The 26,373-nt window shown below is 37.5% G+C and overlaps 2 protein-coding genes and 1 long non-coding RNA gene across 3 annotated transcripts in view; all 3 read left to right on the top strand.

Moving 5' to 3' along the window:
• The window catches only part of LOC310734700 (uncharacterized protein), a 133,110-nt gene that overhangs the window by 74,306 nt on the left and 32,431 nt on the right, over positions 1 to 26,373 (top strand). The gene's annotated exons all lie outside the window — the stretch shown is intronic.
• Positions 10,380 to 11,679, top strand: LOC310734794. The gene is made up of 3 exons (XR_014536136.1): positions 10,380 to 10,434; positions 10,811 to 10,870; positions 11,499 to 11,679. It is a non-coding gene; the product is annotated as an uncharacterized lncRNA (long non-coding RNA).
• LOC310734907 (pancreatic secretory granule membrane major glycoprotein GP2-like) lies at positions 16,540 to 19,703 on the top strand (the record flags this gene model as incomplete). Its single annotated transcript, XM_083557380.1, has 8 exons — positions 16,540 to 16,568; positions 16,651 to 16,909; positions 17,218 to 17,415; positions 17,584 to 17,739; positions 18,573 to 18,727; positions 18,868 to 19,110; positions 19,195 to 19,357; positions 19,459 to 19,703. 8 exons carry the CDS (start codon positions 16,540 to 16,542, stop codon positions 19,534 to 19,536), a joined length of 1,281 nt encoding a protein of 426 aa, XP_083413506.1. The 3' UTR covers positions 19,537 to 19,703.

Genomic DNA, 26,373 nt, shown 5'->3' on the forward strand with positions numbered 1-26,373 from the left:
AACCAAAATATAAATAGTAATATGAAACAATGTTTATGTGATAGCTTGTTTTTAATGCCACAATAAAATGATTGTTTTTCATTAGGAAGCTTTTTATCAGTTCATAAAAATCATCAACCTGCATTCTCTAACCCTTGCCTACAAGTTTCCTCAAACAGATGATTCCAGAGGTAATTGAACCTGTTTTAAAAATAATAAACTCTTCCATTAGCACTGGCTATGTACCCAAATCTCTCAAACTGGCAGTTATCAACCCCCTAATTAAGAAACCTGACTTTGACTGTCAGCTGTCCAACTACAGGCCATTATCAAACCTCCCCTTTATATCCAAAATTTAAAAAAAGGTTGTAGCACAGCAGTTCTGCTCACATCTACTTAGGAATAACATTTTTGAAATGTATCAGTCAGGATTTAGGCCTCATCATAGCACAGAGACGGCGCTAGTTAAGGTGATAAATTACCGGTTATTGGCCTCTGATCAGGGTTTTGTCTCTTTTCTTGTTTTGCTTGACTTAGTGCAGCTCTTTACACCATTGATCATACTATACTGCTGTCAGGGATCCCCCTGCCACGCCCCCTTCAGTGGTTGTCAAACTTCGGTGCTTCGGGGAATGCCCCGCTCCTTCTCTCTTACGCGCCCCGCCCGCAAGGAGCTTCTCTCGTCGCACTAACCACGCACACCCGACTCTCATCTACACGCTAAACACACCGCCTATATAAACCCCACATTCACCCACGCTCCGGGTCCTTTATTGTATGTACATGGTCCAATGTGGATGTATGCTGTAGGTGCCCCGGCGGTTTGTTGGTGCGTGCGTGATTAGTTCATACCGTGTGTTCGCGTAGGCTCATCCCCGCTATGTACCGTATCACTTGGACTCTCTCTCTCTCTCTCTCTCTTCGTGCGGACCGTGCCTCTTTCCAGGTGCACCGTGGATTATTCCCCCTTGACTCGGGTTCTGACCCGGATATAGTGGACCGCGTCTCTTTCCAGACGCACCTGGGATTATACTTTCCTTTTTTCCCCCGGATTTCGTTATTTGGATTATCCTGCGGACTCTGAACTGCTGTGGGCCACGCTGTGTGCGCACCACCGGATTATCTCTTTTTTGCAGCAGGTTTTTGTGTTGGCTCCGCCTTGCTTGTGTTTTGTGTGTGAATAAAACTTTATTTGCCGCTACTTCGGCGTCCGCCTCTGTACCCGCATGACAACAGCTTGCTAGACTTGAGAACATTGTTGGAATAAAGGGAACAGCTCTCTCCTGGCTCAGGTCTTATTTGACTGATCGCTATCATTTTGTTGATGTAAATGGTGTGTTCTCCACAATCTCTGAGGTAAAGTTTGGTGTTCCGCAAGGATCTGTCTTAGGCCCACTGTTTTTCTCTTTACATATGCTACCTCTGGGTGGAATTATACATAAACATGGTATTCGCTTCCATTGCTATGCTGATGATACACAGCTGTATATTTCAGCAAAGCCAGATGAGAGAGATCAGCTTAACAATGTTGAGGAGTGTGTAAAGGACATTAGACAGTGGATGCCTAATAAATTTCTTCTGCTCAACTCAGATAAGACGAAAGTAATTTTACTAGAACCACATGCAGCCAGAAGCAAACTTTCCGATTACGTACAATCTCTGGATGGTGTTCCTGTTTCAGTGTGTACAGCAGTCAAAGACCTTGGTGTGATTATTGACCCTAGTCTTTCCTTTGAGGCTCATGTGAATATTACCAGGATCGACTTCTTTCACCTTAGAAATATTGCTAAAAATAGAAAAATGATGTCATTACAGGATGCAGAAAAACTAGTTCATGCTTTAGTTACATCTAGATTAAACTACTGTAATGCTTTACTGTCTGGGTGTTCGAGTAAGTTCCTAAATAAGCTTCAGTTAGGTCAGAATGCAGCAGCAAGAGTCCTCACTAGATCTAGGAAATATGACCACATCAGCCCTGTTTTAATTAGTCTACACTGGCTCCCAATCAAATCCCGCATTGATTATAAAATACTTCTACTGACGTATAAAGCACTTAACGGTCTCGCATTGCAGTATCTGAGTAAACCTCTGTACCAGTATAATCCTCCATGCCTACTTAGATCAAAAGGTGCAGGCTATCTGTTGGTTCCTCAAATAATGAAGACTACAGCAGGGGCCAGATCTTTCTCTTATAAAGCCCCACAGTTATGGAACAACCTTCCAATCAGTGTTCAGGATTCAGACACAGTTTTAGTGTACAAGTGGAGGTTAAAAACATTTATTTAGTCAAGTCTTTGATCAGTAGATTTTTCTAAGGTAAAGGAGCAGATCTGGAGGGATCATGGATATAGAGTGTTTGGTGAACTGGAATATTTGTATGCTGTCGTCCCCTCACTCTCACATGTTTCACTCAGGTTTGTTGATGGGGGTGTGGTGGGTCGTCTCTTATCCCAGAGATCCCTCATGTCGGTGTTAACTTCTGGTTCTCCCTTTTAGCTATGCTGCAATAGCGAGTCTTGCTGGAGTCCAAACTGCACAGTGACATTGACTTTCATACAACAATAAGTACACATCATAATCCATATCCTTCTCTTCCCATCACCCCTCTCTCTCTCTCTCTCTCTCTCTCTCTCTCTCTCTCTCTCTCTCTCTCGCCCGAGTTAAACATGCCCCTGAGGTTCCAGTTACCACTGTTCCTGCCCCTCTTACCGTTGTGGATCTTCCCACTTCGTCCAGGCCTGCCTCTGGATAGTGCTCTCTTCGATTGCGACTCTGTGCAGCCTTGGACGGTTCTCATCAATGCTTTGGGTGGTTCTATGAAATTCTGAGGTACAAACGGGAGTTTTGAGGATGGATTTGGACTGTAGTTAATGTCAACAGACTGCTACATTGACTCAGGACTACAGTTCGCTTCTGATCATCATCCCTGTACCCAGCAACATCATATATCTGCAAAAAATTGACATTCAGTACAACCTAGATGAGGATGGGTTTCCTCTTGAGTCTGGTTCCTCTCAAGGTTTCTTCTTTATGCCACAGTCGCCACCGGCTTGCTTATCAGGGACAAACTTACTTATAAAGAACATATTAATTTTTTATCACCGCATTATCTGTGCAAAGCTGCTTTGAGACAATGTTCATTGTTAAAAGCGATATACAAATAAAAATTAATTGAATTAAAGATGGCAGATTGAATCCCAAAGGTAGGTGAGGAGTTGGCATAAGGTATTGTGCTGATTCACGATGAATTCCTGCCAGGCAAGATTCCTGCTTTAACATGCCAGGCGTAGAAACAAGTTAAACAAACATTATTGTCTTGTTTTTTTTTTTTTTTTTTTTTCATTGTCTTTGGTACCCTTGCCAAAACCTTAAAGTGAAAGTAACTTAAAGTATGTGGAACTGGCTGTGCAACAGTCTTTTACCAGGTTAAAGGCAAGTTTTTTTGGTCAGGCAAAGAATTTAAATAATCGCAGGCAAATCTGCAATTGTAGGCAAACACTCACACCTCTGTTTTTTGATTTGGAGCTGGCTATATTGCAGATTCATGGTAATAATCTAATTTAAGCCCATTTTAATTCCAGGTTGTAAAAGTGCTAAAGGTGGTCACATAAGCTGTTCCAATGGTGCCTACTGTACTGTTTTGCCAGGAACTATTCATATATAGTTATTTAAATTATTTCTGTCTGGTTTCTGCAGCAACCATGATGGCAAAATGACAGCAAATATTGAAATGTCTACTGCTTTTGGACATAATGTAGCTCAGTATATGCCTCAATTGACTTTTATACACATGTAGCTACAATAACACAAATTTAAACACTGACTCAATCGTAAGTCATATGCAGTTTGTGGTTTACAGTCATGAATATTCCATGAATTATGCAGACGATCATGCAGCTACATGTATTTTTCAGTTTCTTAGCCATGTTAAAGCATACAGTACATCCAATAGCTGTTCAGACACGTAAATAGTTTTTTTTTACTCCATCATACAGCATAATTGCAAAGTAAAACCATAGAAAAAGATATAAGCATTTAGACCCTTAGCTATGACAGTTGAAATCTAACCCAGGTGAGCATTTGTTTCTGGACATAATTTAAAACAAAAAGAAATATATTTTAGACATCATTCTTTCCTGTTTTGTCAAATGTTTCTGTGCAAAATATTCCTAATAAATCACTGTGTACTTGGTGACCTTGGTTATTACACAAATTCAAGTATGTAGGGATTCTTTTCTTGTTCTCACAGCACAGGTGTGTTGACTCGATCAATCAAAGGAAAGTATAGGATTACGAAGAAAAAAAAAACAAGAACAGCCTGTACATTGCTCGGCACCCTCACACGAAAGAACCTCCAAATAAATATGCAGTTGTCCAACTAGTTCAACTTGCTGTGCTGTCACTGTTGCCAGCTATTGTATTAGGTTTCATTTTAGATGTCTTGTCATTTCAATCAATTACTATACAGGAAATAATGCAGTAACTCCCAGTTTGGCATAAGAAAAACCCTTTTCTTAAAGGAAACACTTGTAAGGCTTATAGGAAAGATTAGATCGCTTCACAGAATAATCTAATACTACCCTTACAAATAACTGGCCTTAGAAAAAAAATTACTAGATTGATTTATTAAAAATGAATGATAACTAATTTTGTGAGTATTTTAGTCAGCAAAAACTATCGCTCAAAAGAATTCTCGTTTGAACTTGTTATAGTTCTCCATAATTTGCAATTTACTAGCCTTTTGAATTATTAATACAATATTTGGACAAACTATAGTCTGACCATCCCATCCCACATTTAGTGCTTATTTCTGGGTAGATGTTTCACTAGATTTTGGAGCCTAGTTGTGGACATTGGTGCTTATTCATCCACAAGGGTGTTTGTAAAGTCAGTTACTGAGGGTTTGCAGTCACAAGGTGTTCAATAGGAATGAGGTTCAAGCTGTATACTCAAGATTTACTCAAGATCTTCCACTCCAACTCATTAAACCATATCTTTATGAAGCTGGCTTTGTGCTTTCCTAGTTTAAGTGAAGACAAATGATTTTATATATTACTCACAATTATTGTACTTTTCCAACCACCACATTTTTGCCTTTTGTTTATATTTGTTTTGTTAATATTTCAACCCATTTCTTGCCCATAATTTAAATTATTTTGGAATGTTTCACAAAAAAGGAAATATGTTATAAAAAAAAAAAATCTTATATTATATTCTATATTTCAAAGTTTTCATTAAGTGTTAAATTATCACAAAAAAAACACCCCTGTTTATTCTTAATAGCAAACTCAACACAAATACACTTTTCTTGGACAGAATCCATTCGACTCAAACAAGTTTGGGTTCTCTTTAAAGTCTGGTTCCTCGGAAGGTTTTTTCTCAGGGAATTTGATCTCACCCCTGACACCACTGGGCTTGCTCATTAGAGATGAACCTTTAAATGAATAATATTTGTTTTTTGAATAAACAAATATTTATTCATAATTTATTTATTTGTAAAACTGTCCATTGTTAAATGTGCTATACAAACGAAATAACACAATATTTAATAATAATAAAAAGTCTCCAATGAGTCATTGCATTAATCAGTGTAAAATTTTAGCAAATGGAGATTAAATTTCTTTTGTCAATTAACATTAAATGCTTTAATAATCCAATCCAAAAAAAAAAAAGGAAAAACCTTTTGAAGATTAGTAACAATTCCCATTTGTGACCATTTCTGTTGAAATGGTTACACAATCCTTATAAAAGAAAAAAGCTATTTATATTACATTATATAAATTAATGAGGTATATATATATTTTTTTTTTACACTTGTTTTTAAAATTTAAATGAGATGAAAATGCTCTAAATGAAAAATGACTTTTATTAAAGCAATGTATTTTCTTGCCACCCTTTATCAAACATTTATTTATCAAGCATTAATTGCAGTTATTATAATTATTATTATAGTTATTAATTTAATATTGTGGCATTTGGCAGACGCCCTTATCCAGAGCAACTTACAACTGCGCAAGGGGCCTTAAGGGCCTTGCTCAAGGGCAATGGCAGCTTGGTGATGGTGGGATTTCAACCTTCCAAACCAGTGTAATGCCTTATTAAGTGTAATGCCTTAACCACTGAGCCACCACTTCCTATTTTTATTATGATTAATACTTCACACAAAATTATTTATACATCGATCATGCATAGCATTATGACCACCAACCTGAAAATGATTGGTTTGTGGCTACACAGCCTTTTCTATCAGAACCAGCATTAATTCTTTAGCAATTTGGGCTACAGTAGCTTGTTTGTTGGGTCGGACCACACGGAAATGAAATGACAAATTTTTTTTAAACAATAAATACTTAAATGAAAACTATCAGAGGTGGCAAAAGTACACATATCCTTTACTTAAGAAGAAGTACACCTACTCGTGCTTTAAAATACCCGGGTAAAAGTTGAAGGACTGATTATGCTTTTTTACTCAAGTGAAAGTAAAGAAGTCTTGGGTCTGACATGTACTTAAGTAAAAAGTAGTTATTACTTCTACCTGTTTTAGCTGTTAACTGGACCTCACATCATAATAGATAGATAGATAGATAGATAGATAGATAGATAGATAGATAGATAGATAGATAGATAGATAGATAGATAGATAGATAGATAGATAGATAGATAGAACTTTATTGTCATTGCATAGTACACAGCAACGAAATGCAGTTTGGCATCTACCAGAAGTGCAAAAAATAGCAAATAAATCGTGCAGATAAACATGTATCATATGTACAGCATGTGATATGTATGTAAGCATATGTACAGTGATTAAATATAAAGGCTATAGGAGTGCAGAGACGTGTGGACATCATTAAGAGCCTTTGCTATGTTTCCACACGGACAGTTAATTAGGTGAAACCAGAGAAACTGCACCTCTTCAAGTCAAGAAGCTTATATATATATATATATATATATATATATATATATATATATATATATATATATATATATATATATATATATATATATATATATAACCATAGACATTTTATTTATTTATTATTTATTTATTTTATATCTAAGTAAAGAAAGGACTTCGTGAATAAATGTATTTTTTGCCGAAGGTTTTAATTTCGCCTCTTTTATATTGTTATTTATTTATGTATTTACATTTTTTATAAAAATGGTAAAACAGAAATGTGCGCTAAATTGCGTTAATAAAATGTAGTGCCGTTTAAAATAAATGTAATCTTGACAGCCAAATATATATATATATATATATATATATATATATATATATATATATATATATATATATATATATATATATAACAAATTAAAAATGTTGTTATCGAATGAATGTATCCAGGCTGAAGATCCACATATAAAACACAAGCAGAGAAATGATGATGATGATGATGATGATGATGATCAGGTGATCAAAAATGATTCTGTTCTCAGTCATGTTTACATCACTGACTCCCTCTGTCTCATCCACGTTAACCCCAAACTTCTTACTTCCTTCTACCCTGCTGATTCTTAGCTTCGTAAACTAGTCTTCATCTGTGGTGAGTGAGAGTCAGGACTTTATACACCAGTGGATTAAAAAAGACGCCCAATGACAGGAAATCGGTTGTTCGGTTGAAACCGGCACGCAGTGGAAAAAAAACAAAAAAATTCACCAAATCTATAAATCTTAAGTAGAAAGTATAGATATTTGTGTAAAAATGTAATGAGTAAAAGTAAAAAGTTGTCTGAAAAATAAATAGGGGAGTAAAGTAGTGATACCAAAAAAATCTACTTAAGTACAGTAACGAAGTATTTGTACTTTGTTACTTCCCACCTCTGCAAACTATGCATGACTTAAATGCCAGTCCACCTTTTTACAGTAAAGCACATTGTGAAAACATATAAACTGAAAAACATGCCTCTGTCATGTCAAAAAAGAAGCAAAAAAGAAGCTTCATAGTACTACTGAAATAAATTATATAAAACCATCCATTTTCCAGGCTAGTACATTGACCCCATCTTTAAGGACTGGAAAAGACAACAACAAAATCAGTTGTCGGATTAAACTCAGTCATAATTAAGCAATGCATAAAAAAACAAGCCAAGCAGGCCAAAAACACCAGCAAGACTTTTTCCAATGTTCTTAATTAAAAGAAAAAGTTATTTTTAAACTGAAAACCTTCACACAACCAATCCTAAACATTTGTAACTTTCTTTAAAGTCAGCGCTAAGCTTTTGTTTTGCCATCGTTAGCTACTTTGACCAATGCAAACCAGTGTGAGGTTTCTCCTGCAGCACATCTGCATTGCAAACTGTTTGATAATACAATGACATGTTAAGTACTACGCCAATTCCAAAAAAAAAAAAGTTGGTAAAATGTAAATTAAAGCAGAATCCAATGTGCACCACCTGGTCTGCTGCACCCACCCCCATTGCAAAAGAGGTCATTTGTCCAGACGTCATTTGTATTGATGAAAATGATCTGCCGGTAGAATCATTTCATGCTTGAAGTCTGCAAAAAAAATAAGTTTAAGTTTAAGTTAAAGTTTTAAGGTCAAGGGAGTTAGTTACAAATAGAATTTTTGCAATGAATGAAAATTCATATGACTTAAACTGTTGAAACGGTTACACAAACCTTAAAAAAATGAAGGCGAATTTCATTATATAAATGTACCAATGAAAATATAGTCATTGTTACACTTGCAGCTGTGAATGCTCATTATGGAGAATGTTAGTAGAGGAATGTCTTGCATTGTTTCAAAATAATAACATTTGCATGCAGTAAAAACATTAACACGGAAAAACACCTCAACACTGTGCCTCTTTACCAAACATATTACAGTATGGTGTATGGTATCGTGGCAGTTATGCGGCAAAACCGGCCGCGGTGAATCCAGAAACCTTTCTTTCAATAATTTGTACACTATTCACTATTCACTTTATTCACTATTTATATAAACTGTCTAGGGGAAAATGTTCAACATGCATCTTTCCATTTTTATGCAGATGATACGGTCATTTATTGTTTCGCAGCTACCATTAGGAAGGCGTATGAATGCTTGCAAACTGCTTTTGATAGAGTGCAAGCACAGCTTTATCATTTAAAGCTTGTGCTTAATGCAGAGAAGACCAAAGTAATGGTATTTTCAAACTCAAGGAAAAAAGAGTTGGACCTGAATATTGTTACTGACCAGGGTAAAACAATTGAGGTAGTTTCATCTTATAAATATTTAGGATTTTTAATTGATGAGCACCTTTTCTTTTGAGCTTCATATACAGAACCTGGTAAAAAAGTTGAAATTGAAGTTAGGTTTTTTCTTTAGGAACAAATCTTGTTTTACTTTTTCTGCTAGAAAAAGGCTAGTTGATGCCACATTTCTCTCTATTATTGATTATGGTGATCTGTTGTATATGAATGCCGCATCAAAGTGTCTTCAGATGTTGGATGCTGTGTTTCATGGAGCTTTAAGGTTTATTTCAAATTGCAGACCTCTCACGCATCATTGTACACTTTACTCCCAAGTGAATTTGCTCTCTCTGTCAAATCGCCGGCTTACTCACCTTTATATTTTTATATATAAGGGTATTATAGGCACGCTGCCAGGCTACATATCCGAATTTCTTTCTTTTGTACAGAGTACTTATGGTTTACGGTCCCAAAAAAATCTCTCATTAAATGTTCCTCAAGTTAGGACAGAGTTGTTCAAAAAAGGCTTTTATGTTTTTTGCACCTTCAACTTGGAATGACCTACAGAAATCACTAAAGCTACAGTGTCTAATTTCCTTCAATGATTTCAAACATTATGTTAAATCTATAGAACATGAGTCTATCCACACGTGCAAATGTTTTAATTAATGGCACTTTTATTTAAATTGAAATGTACTTGAGTTTCTTTTGCGTTTTTTGTTTGTTTTGTGATTGTGTGATTTCATTTTGTTCTGCTATTTTGGCCAGGCCTCTCTTGAAAAAGATATTCTATATCTCAATGAGACTAACCTGGTTAAATAAAGGTTAAATAAAAAAAAATAATAAAAATAATAAAAAAATATATATATATAGCAATCAAATTTTATTACAAGTCTGGTGTTGCCTGGGTATCGGGATGTTTTTTAATACATGACAATTAAATGTGCAATTGTTTTTAAAGATTGTCTATTTTAACTTTCTAACTCAATATATCAGCTTAGTCATGACACAATACAATAGACTGAGTGCGATTAAAACTATTGTCCTAGCCTCAGTATTATCTTTCAGTAGACACGTAGATCATGTGGGTCATGTAGGTCTAATTACAAAACAGAATTTTTAAGGATGTGAACCAGAAAATCACATTTGACAGCTGCATATTCCTTTTGTTTTTGTTTTTTCTGTCTTGGTGACTATATAAATGCACACCCATAGTGATACACTACTCATATTGATGACACAGACGTTCTGCAGGCACAATATAAGTGATTAACATCGAGGTAAGCTTAAAATGAAATAGAAAATGTATTAACAACAATTTTTTATGATTTATTGATCTAAATTAGGTTTAAAACATTTAACGATATTGCTGTTTCTGGGAATTTTATATATATATATATATATATATATATATATATATATATATATATATATATATATATATATATATATATATATATATATATATATATATACACACACACACACATTATATATTATTAGCCCTTAATTGGGCATGTATTATTTGGGTCATTATGTTTGTCTATATATGAAAAACAATGGGATTATTATGTTCTAAAATATTCCTAAATTAGTTTTTTTCTCTGTGTAAGTGAATATGCCTCTTAATATTAATACTGTCCCCCCCAATCCCAGATTTACTCTTGTTTATGGGGTGTCCACGTCTGCTGTGTCTGGCCACCCTGCTCTATATGAGTAAGTCTTTCGAGTTTTTGATTGTTTGTGAGTATAGTGTATAGTAGAGTTTAAATTTTTTTAAACATGTTTAAAATTCAAACTAAGACACAATTACTTTAAATACAATTTCAAATCTTTTATTACACAAAGAATGCATTTGGACTTAAACACACTTGTACATAATGCAGAATCATATGTAAAAAGTAATTAGATGCAGGTCTTAGGCTCATCTGTTACTTAAAATATTACTATACCAACTTTCTTTTTATAACATAAAGTAAAGTCCTTTTCTGGGAAGGAGATGTATGTAATTGAGTATGTAATTGAGTGTAAAATATGCCATTTGAAATGTAGGTGTGCATGTGCAAAAAGGCAGTATGACTTCATTCTCTTTTCACAGTAAAAGTAATTGATGTGCTCTGCATGCACTTTTTCTATTGCATTTTTTAAAAGAGCATTTGAAGGACTTGAAATAGATTTTTTACTCATTTTTATTAAAAAGAAGAATGTTTTTTAGTCTTTATGGCATATTTGCTGCCATATAGTGCAGTTGGTTCTATTGGAAAAAACTGAAGCCATTCTCTCATTGCATTTGTAATGTCAAATATTAATCGCATAAATAATATCATTCTCTCTTTACTTCCAGGTGGGGTGGAAACACAATATACACAAGGTATATTAGGTGGAATTTAATAGACAGTGTGTGCATGTATAAATATGTTAATGAACAGAAATGTTTTTCATAATAACGTGTCGAGTAAAACCATTTCTTTTTTATTTTATATCTGCATCTCTGACTCTTCCTCACTATGACATGAAGTTACATTAACAACAACAGGTAAAGTTTCACTGGCACCATGTGTATATACAATTGTGTAAACATTCTATTGGTCCATTATCATATTCCTTCAGCATTAGAAATATGATGCAATTTTAAATATGCATCAGTACATTTTATAATGATGTTTAGATGAATAATTAATTTGAATTTTTCTTTCTACCTTTCTGTTTTTCTACATAAATATGACATGCAGTGCCAACATCATCATCAACAGATATAGATGATGATAGAACAGATATAGAAATGTGTGAACACTGCATCCAGCATTTATCCCCGTCTTTCAACATGTGTGATTTTATCCACTTGAAAATACACATCAGCACATTTTATCTAAAATACATTGCTCTGAAAAAATATTTGTCTCCTTCCTGATTTTGCATATTTGTTACAGTTAAATAACTGAGATCATCAAAGAAATGTTAATATTACACAAATAACCAAAGTATATGCAAACTACAGTTTTTAAATTATGATTTTTTTTATTAAGGAAAAAAAGCTGTTCAAACCTACCTGACCCTATGTGAAAAAAAGTACTTGCTCCTCTCCCTTGCTAAATCATGAATAACCACATTTTATGGAAAGCTGAGACAAATTTTGCTTGTCCGGTCCAGGCCTGACTACTGCCAGACCTGTCAACAAATCACTTAAATAGAACCTGTCGAACAGTGACGCATGCCAAAAGATCTCAAAAAGCAACTTTTTGAAACTAAATAATCGAAATATCAGCCTGCAGATGGTTTCAAAGCCATTTCTAGTGATTTGAGACTCCAGTAAACCATAATGAGAGCCATTATCCACAAATGGAGACAACTTGCAACAGGAGCGACTCATTCAGGAGCTATTAAAATAACCCAGAACAAGATCTAAAGAACTGCAGGCCTCACGTGCCTTAGTTATTGTCAGTGTTCATAATTGAACAAGAGCCTGGGTAATTATCCCTAGGACTTTTGGGAAAAATTTGATGAGAGAAAGATTTTGGGATTTTGGGCTTATGACATTAATGACATGGTCACATGTTCACTTGCATTCACATTAAAGATGTAATGAGCTGAAATGTAATTTCACTTAAAATGCACTTTTTTCCATGCTGGTAGATGAATAATGTGTATCTTCTCTCTCTCAGCTGAGTATGGACGGTTATGTGGCTTTTTTTGTTCCAAATATCGATGATGAATTTCCCAACCGAAATCTGAGCAAAGACATCATTGCACCACTGTGGACTGATCTGGACTCGGACAGTGGAGGAAGATGGACCTATGAGCAGGCCACAAGCGGACCTCTTATAGATCAAACTAACCAAGAAATTAACAGGATGTTCCCCGATGTTTACTTTTCTGCTTCCTGGGTCTTTGTTTCCACTTGGGAAAATGTCCCACTTGAATTTTCTGCTTTCCAGGTACACGTCAAAACAGATGATTCAGTCTTTTGAGCTCAAAGCACACAATTTTACTTAAATGATTCTTCTTTATTAGGGTGCAACACTTCAAGTTATTTTGGCCTCAGATGGTGGAGGCCAGTCTTTCATTCTAATGAACTATGGGACCATTTCTACTATTTCATCCCCTTACTGGCTGGTGAGCGCTTCATAATTACATATATTTCCAGTGTAAAAATCACATATACAGTAAAAAAGCAATTCATTTCATAACATCAACATACAAAATAAGCATCTCATCTACAAAAATCAGACAAACATGTATTAAATGATGTGTCTATAAACCACATGTATGAATTATTTACAGATGAGTTTCTTTTAACTCTTTCATAAGAGCCAAAAATACCAGTATAATTCACTTTTTTTGTATTAATCATAAGGTGTAAAATATATTTTTAATTTCAATTGAATTTTCCAGGCCGGCTATGGCATGGAGAACAGCAGTTTTGTCACCATTCCAGTAAACAGTGCCCCTGAGCTGTCTTTATCTAGTAACGTCAATATCCCTGGTCGCTGGGTTTTTCAATTTACAGGTCATTATAATCTTTTTCTTTGACAAGAACAAAGGTTATAATATTGTATTTTGTAAATCATCTTTTTTACACTGTGTTGATAATTGTTTTTTTTCTGTTCCATCAACGACACCAGGTAAGGATTCATTACACTGTGTGTATGCAGCATATAGATGTGTAACGTCTCTTGGTTATGTATGTAACCCATGTTCCCTGAGAGAACAAGACCGCTGTGTCACAACGATTTGGGAACGCCACCGCATTGTCCGCGCTCTGAACCACGTGTAAAATCTGGCCAATAGGCAAGTCGTGACGTCATCGGCGGGCTGCGGGGTGGAAGTGACGCTGGCTTCTGAAGAGAGAAGGGATGCAGAGAGTGTGGCACAGGGTCGCAGGGTTTTAAGAGCCAAGACCAGAGACCCCCCTGGTGGTTGATATATACGAGACCACCGCTGTATTGTCCATGCGGACCATCACATGGTGACCCTTAGGTCCGGGAGGAAGTGTTTTAACTCCAAAAACACACCCATCATCTCCAGGCAATTTATGTGCCACGAGAGACGTGGACCGCTCCACAGACCTTGGGCAGAGTAAAGCGCTCTCCGGGAGCGAAGTGTGCGCATAGCCATGTGGATACAATGCGAACAATCGTCTCTCTCTCGAGAGCCACATCAGCATGCTCCACTCCGAGGCAAACAACGCACCGATCATCCGTATCCTTCCCCGTAATGAAACGGGGACATGGATGAACACAACCATGATATTTTTGCTTGCCAGACATTACTTGATCAGAATCACACATAAACAGCGGTAACCTGAACAAGCAGAAGCCAACGTTGCTACCACCATGCAGCCATTTTGTAGCTCCTGGTCGTCAGGAAGACGCCCGCCGTTGACGTCAAGACTTGCCTATTGGCCAAATTCCACACGTGGTTCAGAGCGTGGACAATGAGGGGGCGTTCCCAAAGCGTTGCGACGCAGCTCAAAGTTACCGACTGGGTAACATATCTTCCCTCTTTAATATGTTTAGAAATATCAACAGAAACATTTTAAATAGTTTGGAGATAAATCAAAATTTCCAATTATCCAATCACACTATGTTCACATTAGCAAGTGACAAAGAAACATGTTAATGGTTCATATTCAGTGTTTGAAAGGTTGCCACACTTAAAAAAAAAAACCTTAAGGTTGTGTAGAAATTTAAATGTATTACTTAAACAGTGTTTTCTTATTGCTGTTTTGTTTCAGATTCACCCTTGTTTCAAGTGGGACCAGGAGCAACACAACTTTTCCTCAGCGATGGAATGTATGAAACAATTCAGCTGCAGCAAACATTCAATTATGGTGGAAACACCTACTCTCAACTCAATGTAAGTGAAAGTACAGGAATTAGAGATTTTTTGTGAATTTATTTGATGAATTTTTTTAATATTGTTCTTATCTCACAATATTATATGCTTTATTTTAAGTTGCATTTGTACACATTTTATTACATTAAAGATATATGGTTTATGACATTAATCACATGGTCACATGTTCACTTGCATTCACATTAAAGATGTAATGAGCTGAAATGTAATTTCACTTGAAATGCACCTTTTTCCATGCTGGTAGATAAATAATGTGTATCTTCTCTCTCTCAGCTGAGTATGGGCGGTTATGTGGCTTTTTTTGTTCCAAATATCGATGATGAATTTCCCAACCGAAATCTAAACAAAGACATCATTGCACCACTGTGGACTGATCTGGACTCGGACAGTGGAGGAAGATGGACCTACGAGCAGGCCACAAGCGGACCTCTAATAGCTCAAACTAACCAAGAAATTAACAGGATGTTCCCCAATGTTTACTTTTCTGCTTCCTGGGTCTTTGTTTCCACTTGGGAAAATGTCCCACTTGAATTTTCTGGTTTCCAGGTAAAAGTCAAAACAGATTATTCAGTCTTTTGAGCTCAAAGCACACAATTTTACTTACATTATTCTTCTTTATTAGAGTGCAACACTTTAAGTTATTTTGGCCTCAGATGGTGGAGGCCTGTCTTTCATTCTAATTAACTATGGGACCATTCCTACTATTTCATCCCCTTACTGGCTGGTGAGCGCTTCATAATTACATATATTTCCAGTGTAAAAATCACATATACAGTAAAAAAGCAATTCATTTCATAACATCAACATACAAAATAAGCATCTCATCTACAAAAATCAGACAAACATGTATTAAATGATGTGTCTATAAACCACATGTATGAATTATTTACAGATGAGTTTCTTTTAACTCTTTCATAAGAGCCAAAAATACCAGTATAATTCACTTTTCTTGTATTAATCATAAGGTGTAAAATATATTTTAAATTTCAATTGAATTTTCCAGGCCGGCTATGGCATGGAGAACAGCAGTTTTGTCACCATTCCAGTAAACAGTGCCCCTGAGCTGTCTTCATCTAGTAACGTCAATATCCCTGGTCGCTGGGTTTTTCAATTTACAGGTCATTATAATCTTTTTCTTCGACAAGAACAAAGGTTATAATATTGTATATTGTAAATCATCTTTTTTACACTGTGTTGATTAATAATTATTTTTTTTTTTTTAGAAAATGTTTAATTTTCACAGTTCTCTCTATGTTTCTCTCCTTTTGTTTGTCTCTCACATACAGACAATTCAACAACAACAACAACAATGACAACAACACCAGGTGAAGTTTCACTGACAGTGTGTTTACATATTAATGTGTGAACAATTCATCAATCCAATATATTGTTCTAAATCATTGAATTCTTATACATTTTTAAACATGCCTTAGTTGATTTCATAATAATGTGTAATCATCATGGAGGTAAATCATTTATTTGTATTCTTCTTTTTCCATCCATACTCTTCTTTGTTTTTTTTTCACAACATGACATGCAATTCCATCAACGACACCAGGTAAGGATTCATTACACTGTGTGTATGCAGCATATAGATGTGTAACGTCTCTTGGTTATGTATGTAACCCATGTTCCCTGAGGGAACAAGACCGCTGTATCACAACGATTTGGGAACGCCACCGCATTGTCCGTGCCCTGAACTACGTGTTAAATCTGGCCAGTAGGCAAGTCGTGACGTCATCGGCGGGCTGCGCGGTGGAAGTGACGCTGGCTTCTGAAGAGAGAAGGGATGCAGGGAGTGTGGCACAGGGTCGCAGGGTCTCAAGAGCCGAGACCGGAGACCCCCTGGTGGTTGATATACGAGACCACCGCTGTATTGTCCATGCGGACCATCACATGGTGACCCCTTAGGTCTGGCAGGAAGTGTTTTAACTCCAAAAACACACCCATCATCTCCAGGCAATTTATGTGCCACGAGAGACGTGGACCGCTCCACAGACCTTGGGCGGAGTGGCCACTCATGACCGATCCCCACCCCATGAGGGAAGTGTCCATCGTAAGCATTATGCGACGTCAAGGAGTCCCTAAGTGGGGCCTCGGGACAGAAACGTTGGTTCCTTCCACACATCTAAGGCTTGAAGGGCATCCTGTGAGACCTTGATGGGAAGATATGGATTCCCCCTCCGGGAGAACCCTCTGACCTGAAGCCACCACTGGAGGGGCCTCATGCGGAGGAGGCCAAGTGGAATTACACTGGACGCTGCCACCATGAGACCCAGCAGCCTCTGGAACTGCTTCACAGTGAGTGGCTGGCCTTCTCTTACCCTCCTGACTGCACTTCGATCTGGGTGGGAGACAACCGTGCCCGCAACCTAGCCGAGTCCCACACCACGCTCAGAAAAGTGGTGCTCTGTGCTGGAGAAAGTACACTCTTCCCCAGCGTTTAGTCTAAATCCCAGTTCCTTCATGTAGGTGAGAACGACATCTCAATGCCGAACTGTGTGGTGCTCTGAACGAGCCAATATCAACCAATCGTCAATATAATTTAAAATGTGGATGCTCTGGAGCTGCAGCTGGAGCTGTCTCTGTCTCGCTGTCAGCTGTTTGAAGCAGGATATTCTGCAGATGTTCTCCACCTTAATGACCCAAGCTGCAAAGGCCAGGTCGAAAATAACAGGCTGGTGTTCTACTTTGACTGTAATGCCAACATGTGTGGCACAACTCTGAAGGTATAAAACTGCTGGTCCACTTATTTAATGTAAATCACTTTTTCCCAAACATTTAATGTAACTATAACTAATTTAAATGTATACATCAATATATTTTTTAAATACATTTAAAATAATACAACATAAAAAATTTTTTTTCACAATCACAGTGGCATAAGAGGAATTTTTCAAATGTCTCTTTTATTTGTTAATAAAATATAAATAAACACATTTTTAGACTGTGGCCATTTCAAATACTATCAAATGCATGTTAAAGGTCGAATTAAAAATGTTTTAAATGCAAAACAGTGTAATGGACAGGAAGAGACAACAGCAAACAGGCAAAAGATCAGTCAGTCACAAAATAGGTCAATAATAAAGAATCCCAGGACTTAGGTACAGTAACAACATGGACAGTACATGAATGCTTGATCTGTATGCAATTGGAAAAAGGTGTTTCTAATCAATATGATGATTGAGATTGCCATCATACATTAGAGTTGCATGGTTATGTCTGAAGGCTGTGGTGTCTGCTAGAATGTTCTGATAAAACAGTGAAATGACGAGCATAAATAGAAATTATTTGGAATAATTCACAAACTGTCTGAGAATACATTTCTTATCAATCGAAGCTGCTGACTGCCATATCAGTGTATTGATGTTTTATAATAAAAAAATAACTATTTACCACATACAGTAATGTCTAGTTTTGTCCTATTGCAGACACCAAATGTCAGATGTAAATTAAGTACATTTAGTATTTAACATGCATTAAGGTTGTATCATTACATTATTCAATCCCTTATCTTAAATCCTCTTCTGTAATTGATTTGGATCTTTCTGTGTTTCTTCAGAATAACAACACACACATCATCTTTGAGAATAGCATTGGAACAGTAAATGGGATAGGCCTGATCAGTCGCAGTGGTGGCCTCAGCATCACTTTTTCTTGTGTGTATCCACTCATCCAGAGCATCTCCATGCCTACAGATATCAGCGCCATAGGAAGGTATAAATTAACAAGCAATGTCACAAGAAAAAAGTTTCTCATAATTTTTATCTCTAGCATTTTATATTTTGTAAGTAAAAAAATATACAAATTACTATTATCATTCATTATTATGTTAAATGCTTTTATTTTGTTTACAGTATAATAAGCAAGGATCTGTCTACTGAAGGTTCATACCAGATCAGCATGATCCCCTATACTGATGCTACATTCCTGGTTCCATTCGGTGAAAATGTGACTCTAGAGGTAAACCATCAAATGTACATAGCTGTGGAAGTGAATCCATTTGACAGCAATCGGATCGCTCTTGTGCTGGACAACTGCTGGGCCACGCCTGTCAACCAGACTGACTATTCCATTCGCTGGGATCTGATCATTAACGAGTAGGTGATAAAAAAATAACAGCCAAAAAATATGACTATTATATTTATATTACTCACACGAAAGCGATTAATTCCTCTCTCCAGGTGTCCAAACCCCAATGACGACACAGTGGAGGTGTTGCAGAACGGTGTCTCAACATCCAGCCACTTCTCATTCAGGATGTTCACTTTTACAAGCTTCTCCATCAAGATCTACCTGCACTGCCAGGTCCATCTCTGTTTGAAGGAGTCAGGAAACTGTGCACTGGTAAGTTTCAGAATAGTCAAGTTAAAGTAGGATGCTTTAAAATATTTAGAATTCCCTTTGAATTTGCAATTCATGCATTTATTCTCATTTACCCTCTTTAGCCATGCACCGGAAACCTTACTAGAAAACGCAGATCTGTGGATTTCTACGACTCAGCTGCCATTACCATGGAATTCTGATTTCTTTTTTTCTTGAAAATTACAGCACAATATTTTCTCTTAAGTTCTTTCTTTAATCGTAATCATTAAGAATTGCTCTAATAATAAATGCAAATTATTAAATGATGCATATAAAACTTTTCTCATCTATAAAATGTTGTAAGTGATTATACTCATTTGTATTGCCTAATAAATCTTTCTTGCATGTTATTTATTTATTTTTTACTTTTACATTTTACCTTGTATGTACTGTACTCTGTGGTCGGCCATCAGGACCTGAGTGTAACTCTGAGTGTAATTTTCTATCTAGGCAGAATTCAGACATCACATCACGTGTTGCTGGGGTCAAAGGGTCAAACTACCTTAAGTCATTCACAGTGACCACTGCAGGGTGCCATTTAGCTTTAAATCTTGGTTGTTCTAAGGCTATTGCTTTAGCCAATCGAATTTCAAGACGTCCACACTGAGGCCCTCTAGCAAGCATAAAATGGCATTTTCACATTCTTTGACTGGATGGTCACAGTGCACCTGTCAGGACTTCCAAGTCACATCTGTAGCAAATTGCAAGCGTTCAAACATATTTGTCTCGATTTAATAGCTGTTATTATATTCCACAATAGCCAAAATAACACAAACACAGCAGATTTGAAATTGGCGATAATGTGAGCTCATAGAGCCTTTTGAAGAGACAGTAGAGCTCTGCTGGTTCAAGATGTGCCTGGCTAGAACATAATGGCTCATTTAATGACTTACTGGTGCACTTATTTACAAAACATGCACATACTTAGTTACTCAAATACATGTAGTCACAGATAAACTATGATAAAACCAGATAAATCCATGATTGCTATCAGAAGAAAACTAAATACTTACACAGAATAATTTCAGAATAATCCAGAAGTTGTATAATTTAGATATGTAAATTGCCTGCCTGCAAAAGCAGAAATGACAGTGTGGGAAAGCTGTGGTGGCGAAAGGTGGTCTCCACATGATACCAAGGTAAAATGGGCCATGAGTTGTAAAGTTATATTCTGTCCCATCTTCTCCCTCTCAGGAATGACTGTTGCTAGACGCAATGGTACTGCCTCTCTCCTTAGTTTCAGGAGGTTTAGGTGGTACGTGGAGTAGAGGAGTACATTGACTCTATCTGTGCTTCTAACCTCATAATTGACATCTCCATCTCGCCATGTGACCTCAAAGGGTCCTTGCCACTTCGTAGGTAATTTAGAGCTTGACGTTGTCAGGTGCAGGTAGTAGGACCCAAAATGCAGGATACTGACAAATGCAGTTTAACACTTTTTAATAAGTATTTTAATAATTGAGTAGCAGGCAATGAAGATGATACAGAACACACGACAATAAGGAGCAGTAGAAATACAGAACTGTCCCCCCCCAAAAAAAAAGAAATAGAAGATCCGAAAGTGTAAGTAATCCACAGAGGAAAATAAGGAGCTGGAGGGTTTTGAATGGACTGGGAGCTGATAGACAATCTGGCAGGGAATGTGAGGAATTGGCATCTCTTTATACTGCAGGAGGAAGGCAGCCCTGGTGGCTGCAAGATGGGGCAATCCTAGAAACAGTAGTGAAAACCCCAGAATTGCGAGTGCTGCTGGATGACAGTACCACCCCCTACATCAGACCGGCTATAGACAGCCCTCCAGGCTGGTCCAAGTGCTCCCGATGGAATCGAGAGATAAGTACAAGGTCTAGAATATATAGCTGAAGCTCCGGTTCAGAGGGAGGTCGGGCGCTGGACTGACCAATCGGTGGGCGCTCTGCAAGACCATGGATGACGCAGACTGGGACATGTTCCGGCGCAGCTCTGATGACGTCAACATGTTTACGGAAGCGGTTGTGGGATTCATCAGGAAACTAGCAGATGATACGGTGCAAAAAAACACCAACAGAACGTTTCCCAACCAGAAGCCGTGGGTGGATTCTCCGTGGGTGGACGCTCTGAGATCCCGCTCCGCTGCTTACAACACGGGGCTCGACACCGGGGACATGGAGGAGTACAAGGCTGCGTCTTAAAGTGTTCGCAGAGCGGTGAAGGACGCAAAGCGGCTTCCGCTCCCTGAAACACCCAGTTTCTAAAAAACTGGGCCACTTTCTGCATCATCAGACCTTTTTCCTGCACACATCTCACTTTTCGTGCTAGGACACTTTAGACACTGGACGCAAGTCACAGCACAGTGCACCGCTTACGGACACTTTACACCACACCATACTGCACAGGGACACTTATGGACACTTTACACCACACCAGACCACACACAGACACTTTATTCAATTCAATTCAATTCATTTTTATTTGTATAGCGCTTTTAACAATGAACATTGTCTCAAAGCAGCTTTACACAGATAATGCGGTGATTAAAAATTAATATGTTCTTTATGAGTAAGTTTGTCCCTGATGAGCAAGCCGGTGGGGACTGGCGACTGTGGCAAGGAAAAACTCCCCGAGATGGCATAAGGAAGAAACCTTGAGAGGAACCAGACTCAAGAGGGAACCCATCCTCATCTGGGTTACACCGAATGTCCATTTGTGGCAGGTATACAATGTTGCGGGGTGCAGTGATGATGATCAAAAGCGAAATGTATTCCTGAGTCAGTGTAGGAGACTGTTGACATTAACTACAGTCCAATCCATCCTCAAAGCTCCCGTTCTTACTCCGGAATTTCATGGAACCACCCAAGGCGTTGATGACAAACCTTCCCCAGCTGCACAGAGTGGCCTCCAGTCAAAAAGAACACTATCCAGAGGCAGGCCTGGATGAAGTGGGAAGATCCACGGGGGGGAGAGGGGCAGGAACAGTGGTCACTGGAGCCTCAGGAGCATGTTTAACTCGACCGAGAGAGAGAGAGAGAGAGAGAGAGAGAGAGAGAGAGAGAGAGAGAGAGAGAGAGAGAGAAGAGGGTGACGGGAAGAAAAGGACATGGACATGTCCCTATTGGTGTATGAAAGTTAATGTCACTGTGCAGTTTGGACTCCGGCAAGACTCGCTATGGCAGCATAACTAAAAGGGAGAACCAGAAGGCAACACAGACATGAGGGATCTCTGGGATAAGAGACGGCCCACCACACCACTTTATGGACAATCAAAAACCATGCTTCAATTGCTTTTTAAATCTTTATATCCTTATATATTCTTATTTTTTTTTATAGTTTTTATACTTTATTTTTCTGCCTTCTTTTTCTTTGTTTTTATTGTTATTCTCTTTTTTCACCCCATTTTATCCCCTAATGCCGGACTATCGTAAAAAGCATTTCACTGCATGTCGTACCCTGTATGTATGTGTATGTGACAAATAAAATTTGATTTGATTTGATCCATCTGCACATTCCCTGCAGCTGCTTGAAAACCCAGAAAGGATGTGCTAGGCACATGAAATGAACACCACATCATCTCGAATGTTTAACAGCTACTTTCCTGGCTTAATCTGATCTCACCTAAATATCTCATTATACAACAATTTGTACAGCATTAAAAAAGTCACAATGGACAAAGTTTAAGATAAAACATTTACATAGTCACAACACAAAACAATAGGTTGTGTACAGACTGTAATGCATTCTGTGGAAGAAAGAAATATAAAAAATCGAGTCTAAATAAATCCCAACAATCTGTGACAATTCCAGGTAAAAAAATAATAATTCTTAAGAGTCTTGTGCCGGGTTGTGCCTTGTCTTTTATTACTGAGCTTTTTATCAGTACTTTATAACATACATATCTACTTATATCCTCTATAAAGTCGGCTGATGAAATTTCAGCAGTAGGTGATGCATGGCAAGATGTATTCAGCATGACCAAAAATAACTAACATGCCTGGTTTCCTGTTTAAATAAGGCAGATGTATGTAGCAAAGACAAGTAAACAAGGGTAAAGCAAACATTATTGTCATGTTGGAATTTGTCCTTTCATGGTCTTTGACACTTGTCAAAATAATAAACTGAAAGAACACCAGAGTACAGAGATAAACCTGTACGAAATCTTATACCTAGGTTAAGGCATGTTTCTCTGATCAGTCAAAGTGTGATAAGAATCCCAATTAAGCCAATTTCAATTACTGGTACAAACATTAGTAAAGGTGGTGATACAAGTTGAGGGTCACCAAGCTGCTAAGCAATGCCCTTAATTAAATTCAATTCAAATAATTTTTATTTGTATAGCGCTTTTAACAATGAACATTGTTTCAAAGCAGCTTTACACAGATAATGTGGTGATTAAGAGTGAATATATTCTTTGTAAGTAAATTTGTCCCTGATGAGCAAGCCTGTGGCAACTGTGGCAAGGAAAAACTCCCCGAGATGGCATAAGGAAGAAACCTTGAGAGGAACCAGACTCAAGAGGGAACCCATCCTCATCTGGGTTACACCAAATGTCTATTTGAAGCAGATATACAATGTTGCGGGGTGCAGTGATGATTATCAGAAGCGAACTGTATTCCTGAGTCAGTGTAGGAGACTGTTGACATTAACTACAGTACAATCCATCCTCAAAGCGCCGGTTCTTACTCCGGAATTTCATGGAACCATCCAAGGCGTTGATGAGAAACCTTCCCAAGCTGCACAGAGTGGCCTCCAGTCCAGTAACCCTCTGTGCTCCCTGAGTGCTGTATCATGGCTGACCCTGTGCCCTGGCCCCAGTTCCTCAACATTTCTGGGATATGCGAAGAAATAATTTCACTGTCCTGTAATGTATATGTGACACATAAATGCATCTATCTATCTATGTACCTATGGGTTATTGTTAGGACAGTGACCATGCGTAGGAAACGGGAGTAACTCTATCATGTTTATTTAAAGTCAGAAACAAAACCAGAGTCAGGGAGAGTTACGAACCGTAAAGAGGGGATAATCAGTACTGCAGGTAGAATCCATAAGGCGGCAATGTGACGTCCCTTTCGCAGCCAGGTGGTGGCACAACGTCCCCTTTACAGCCAGGTGGCAGTACAACAACCCCTTTGCGGCCAGGCAGAGGCACAACGTTCTTTTTGCATCCAGGCGGCGGTACAACGTCCCATTCGCAGCCAGGCAGTGGTAAGACGTCCTTTTCTCGGCCAGGCGGTGGTACGTTGTCCCTTTTGCGGCCAGGCATCGGTAATACATCCGCTTTGCTGCCCTGGATCAGAGGTGCGTGCTCTGAAGGAAACTGGAGCGGAGTGGCAGGCTCGGCGGGACAATGAACATGCTGTTTCTACTTTGGTCATCACACCTGTTCTGTAAGAACAGGAAAAGCATCTGCACATACTTTGTGCACATAGCATGCAATCACCAAGCTCACCAATTTAAGCAGTGATTTATTCGAAATATTTTACGCAGAACACTTTTTGACAAATGATGTCTGAAAGATATTTTTATTCAAAATTCTGTCCAATGAATAAAATTTTTAATGAATGTTACAATACAGAAAAGCACTTAATGAACTGAATAAACTTTTAAATTAAGAATAATGGCTTCATAAAAAAAAAAATCTAATACTATACTTAAAAATTACTTTTGACTTATAACCCAGAAAAAAAAAGATATGATCTCTAAAAAAATTACTGAATAGATAAATAATTATGTGAGTATTTAAGTCAGCAAAAGATTTTTTAGTGAATAGATTTCTCATTAGCAACTATTAGAGTACTCCATAATTCAGAGGCTAGTACGATTTTCAAATAACTTATACAATATATGAAAACAAATGTCGTCTCCTAGTTCGAGTGACCAGAATATGTAATCCTATTGCATCACAAAATTTCAAACTTAGGCAATAATCTTTTTTAAATAAAACTATTTTACATATTGTGGGAGAGCGTATGAATGTGGGAAGACGGTACGCCACAACAGGTCAGGTGCAACGGCTTCACATCCACTTTTATTTGAGTATTTAATTTTAGTATATGCGCTGCCGTAGCAAGCACATCTCTGGCACACGCACACACCATCACACACACATGCTCTTCTACTTATAGAGAATAATTATTAGGTCTCATTAACATTAGGTGAGGCAATCCCCGTCCTATCTGCACCCGGCCCCTCCCTTTATTCACAAACCGATGCTCGGCCATGCCCACATATATTACAAAGTGTTCCTAATAAATGAATAAACAGAATACAACTGAATTAATAATAAAAAGAATATCCTCTAATGAAATTTTCTAAAATAAGAAGCTGATGCTTTTAACAAGCCACGATCATTGCGTTAATCAGTCTAATGATTCTTGTTAGCAAGTAAAGATTTTAGGGTTTTTATGTTTTGTTCGATTAGTAACTTTAACTTGTAAAGAGATTGATTTGTGATTGTAGATTGTCAAAAGTCGTTCTGATCGAACCCAAATTTCACACAACAAAAAAATGTATAGGTTGTGCCAGTTGTGCAGAATAACTTTAATCTAAATCCTGTAATTATACAGAAAGGTATGACTTTCTGACAGATGAACACGCCCTAGGTCTGTTCAGCAAATGGACCAACATTCCTCTTTCAAAACTCCAGCAATTGGTTTTCTTAATCCCAGGGCATATATAGACTTGTTAAAAGAATGGTTTACACAATGGTAAACATGGCTTTGCCCCAACTTTTTTGACACATTCACATTATTTGTGGCACCTGAGTCAATTAACAGTCTTAATTTCATGCCACCAACAAGGAAAGTCAGCCTCTCTGCCATCGCATTCTCCTGGACAACGAACGCATAATCAGTTTTCTCCACATTGTTTACGTGATTCTTTTTTCGATTTTGTGTGCGACACATTTTGGGTACAATTATCTTTTCCTTTACACTTATGACATACTTGACCTCGTGCAGGGAAACTTTGGTCTCTGCCTAAATGACCTCAATGTCCACATCTAAAACATTTTTATCCAGTTT

The sequence above is a fragment of the Silurus aristotelis genome (assembly GCF_946808225.1).
Source record: "Silurus aristotelis genome assembly, chromosome: 12".
In the NCBI taxonomy this organism is placed as follows: Eukaryota; Metazoa; Chordata; class Actinopteri; order Siluriformes; family Siluridae; genus Silurus; species Silurus aristotelis.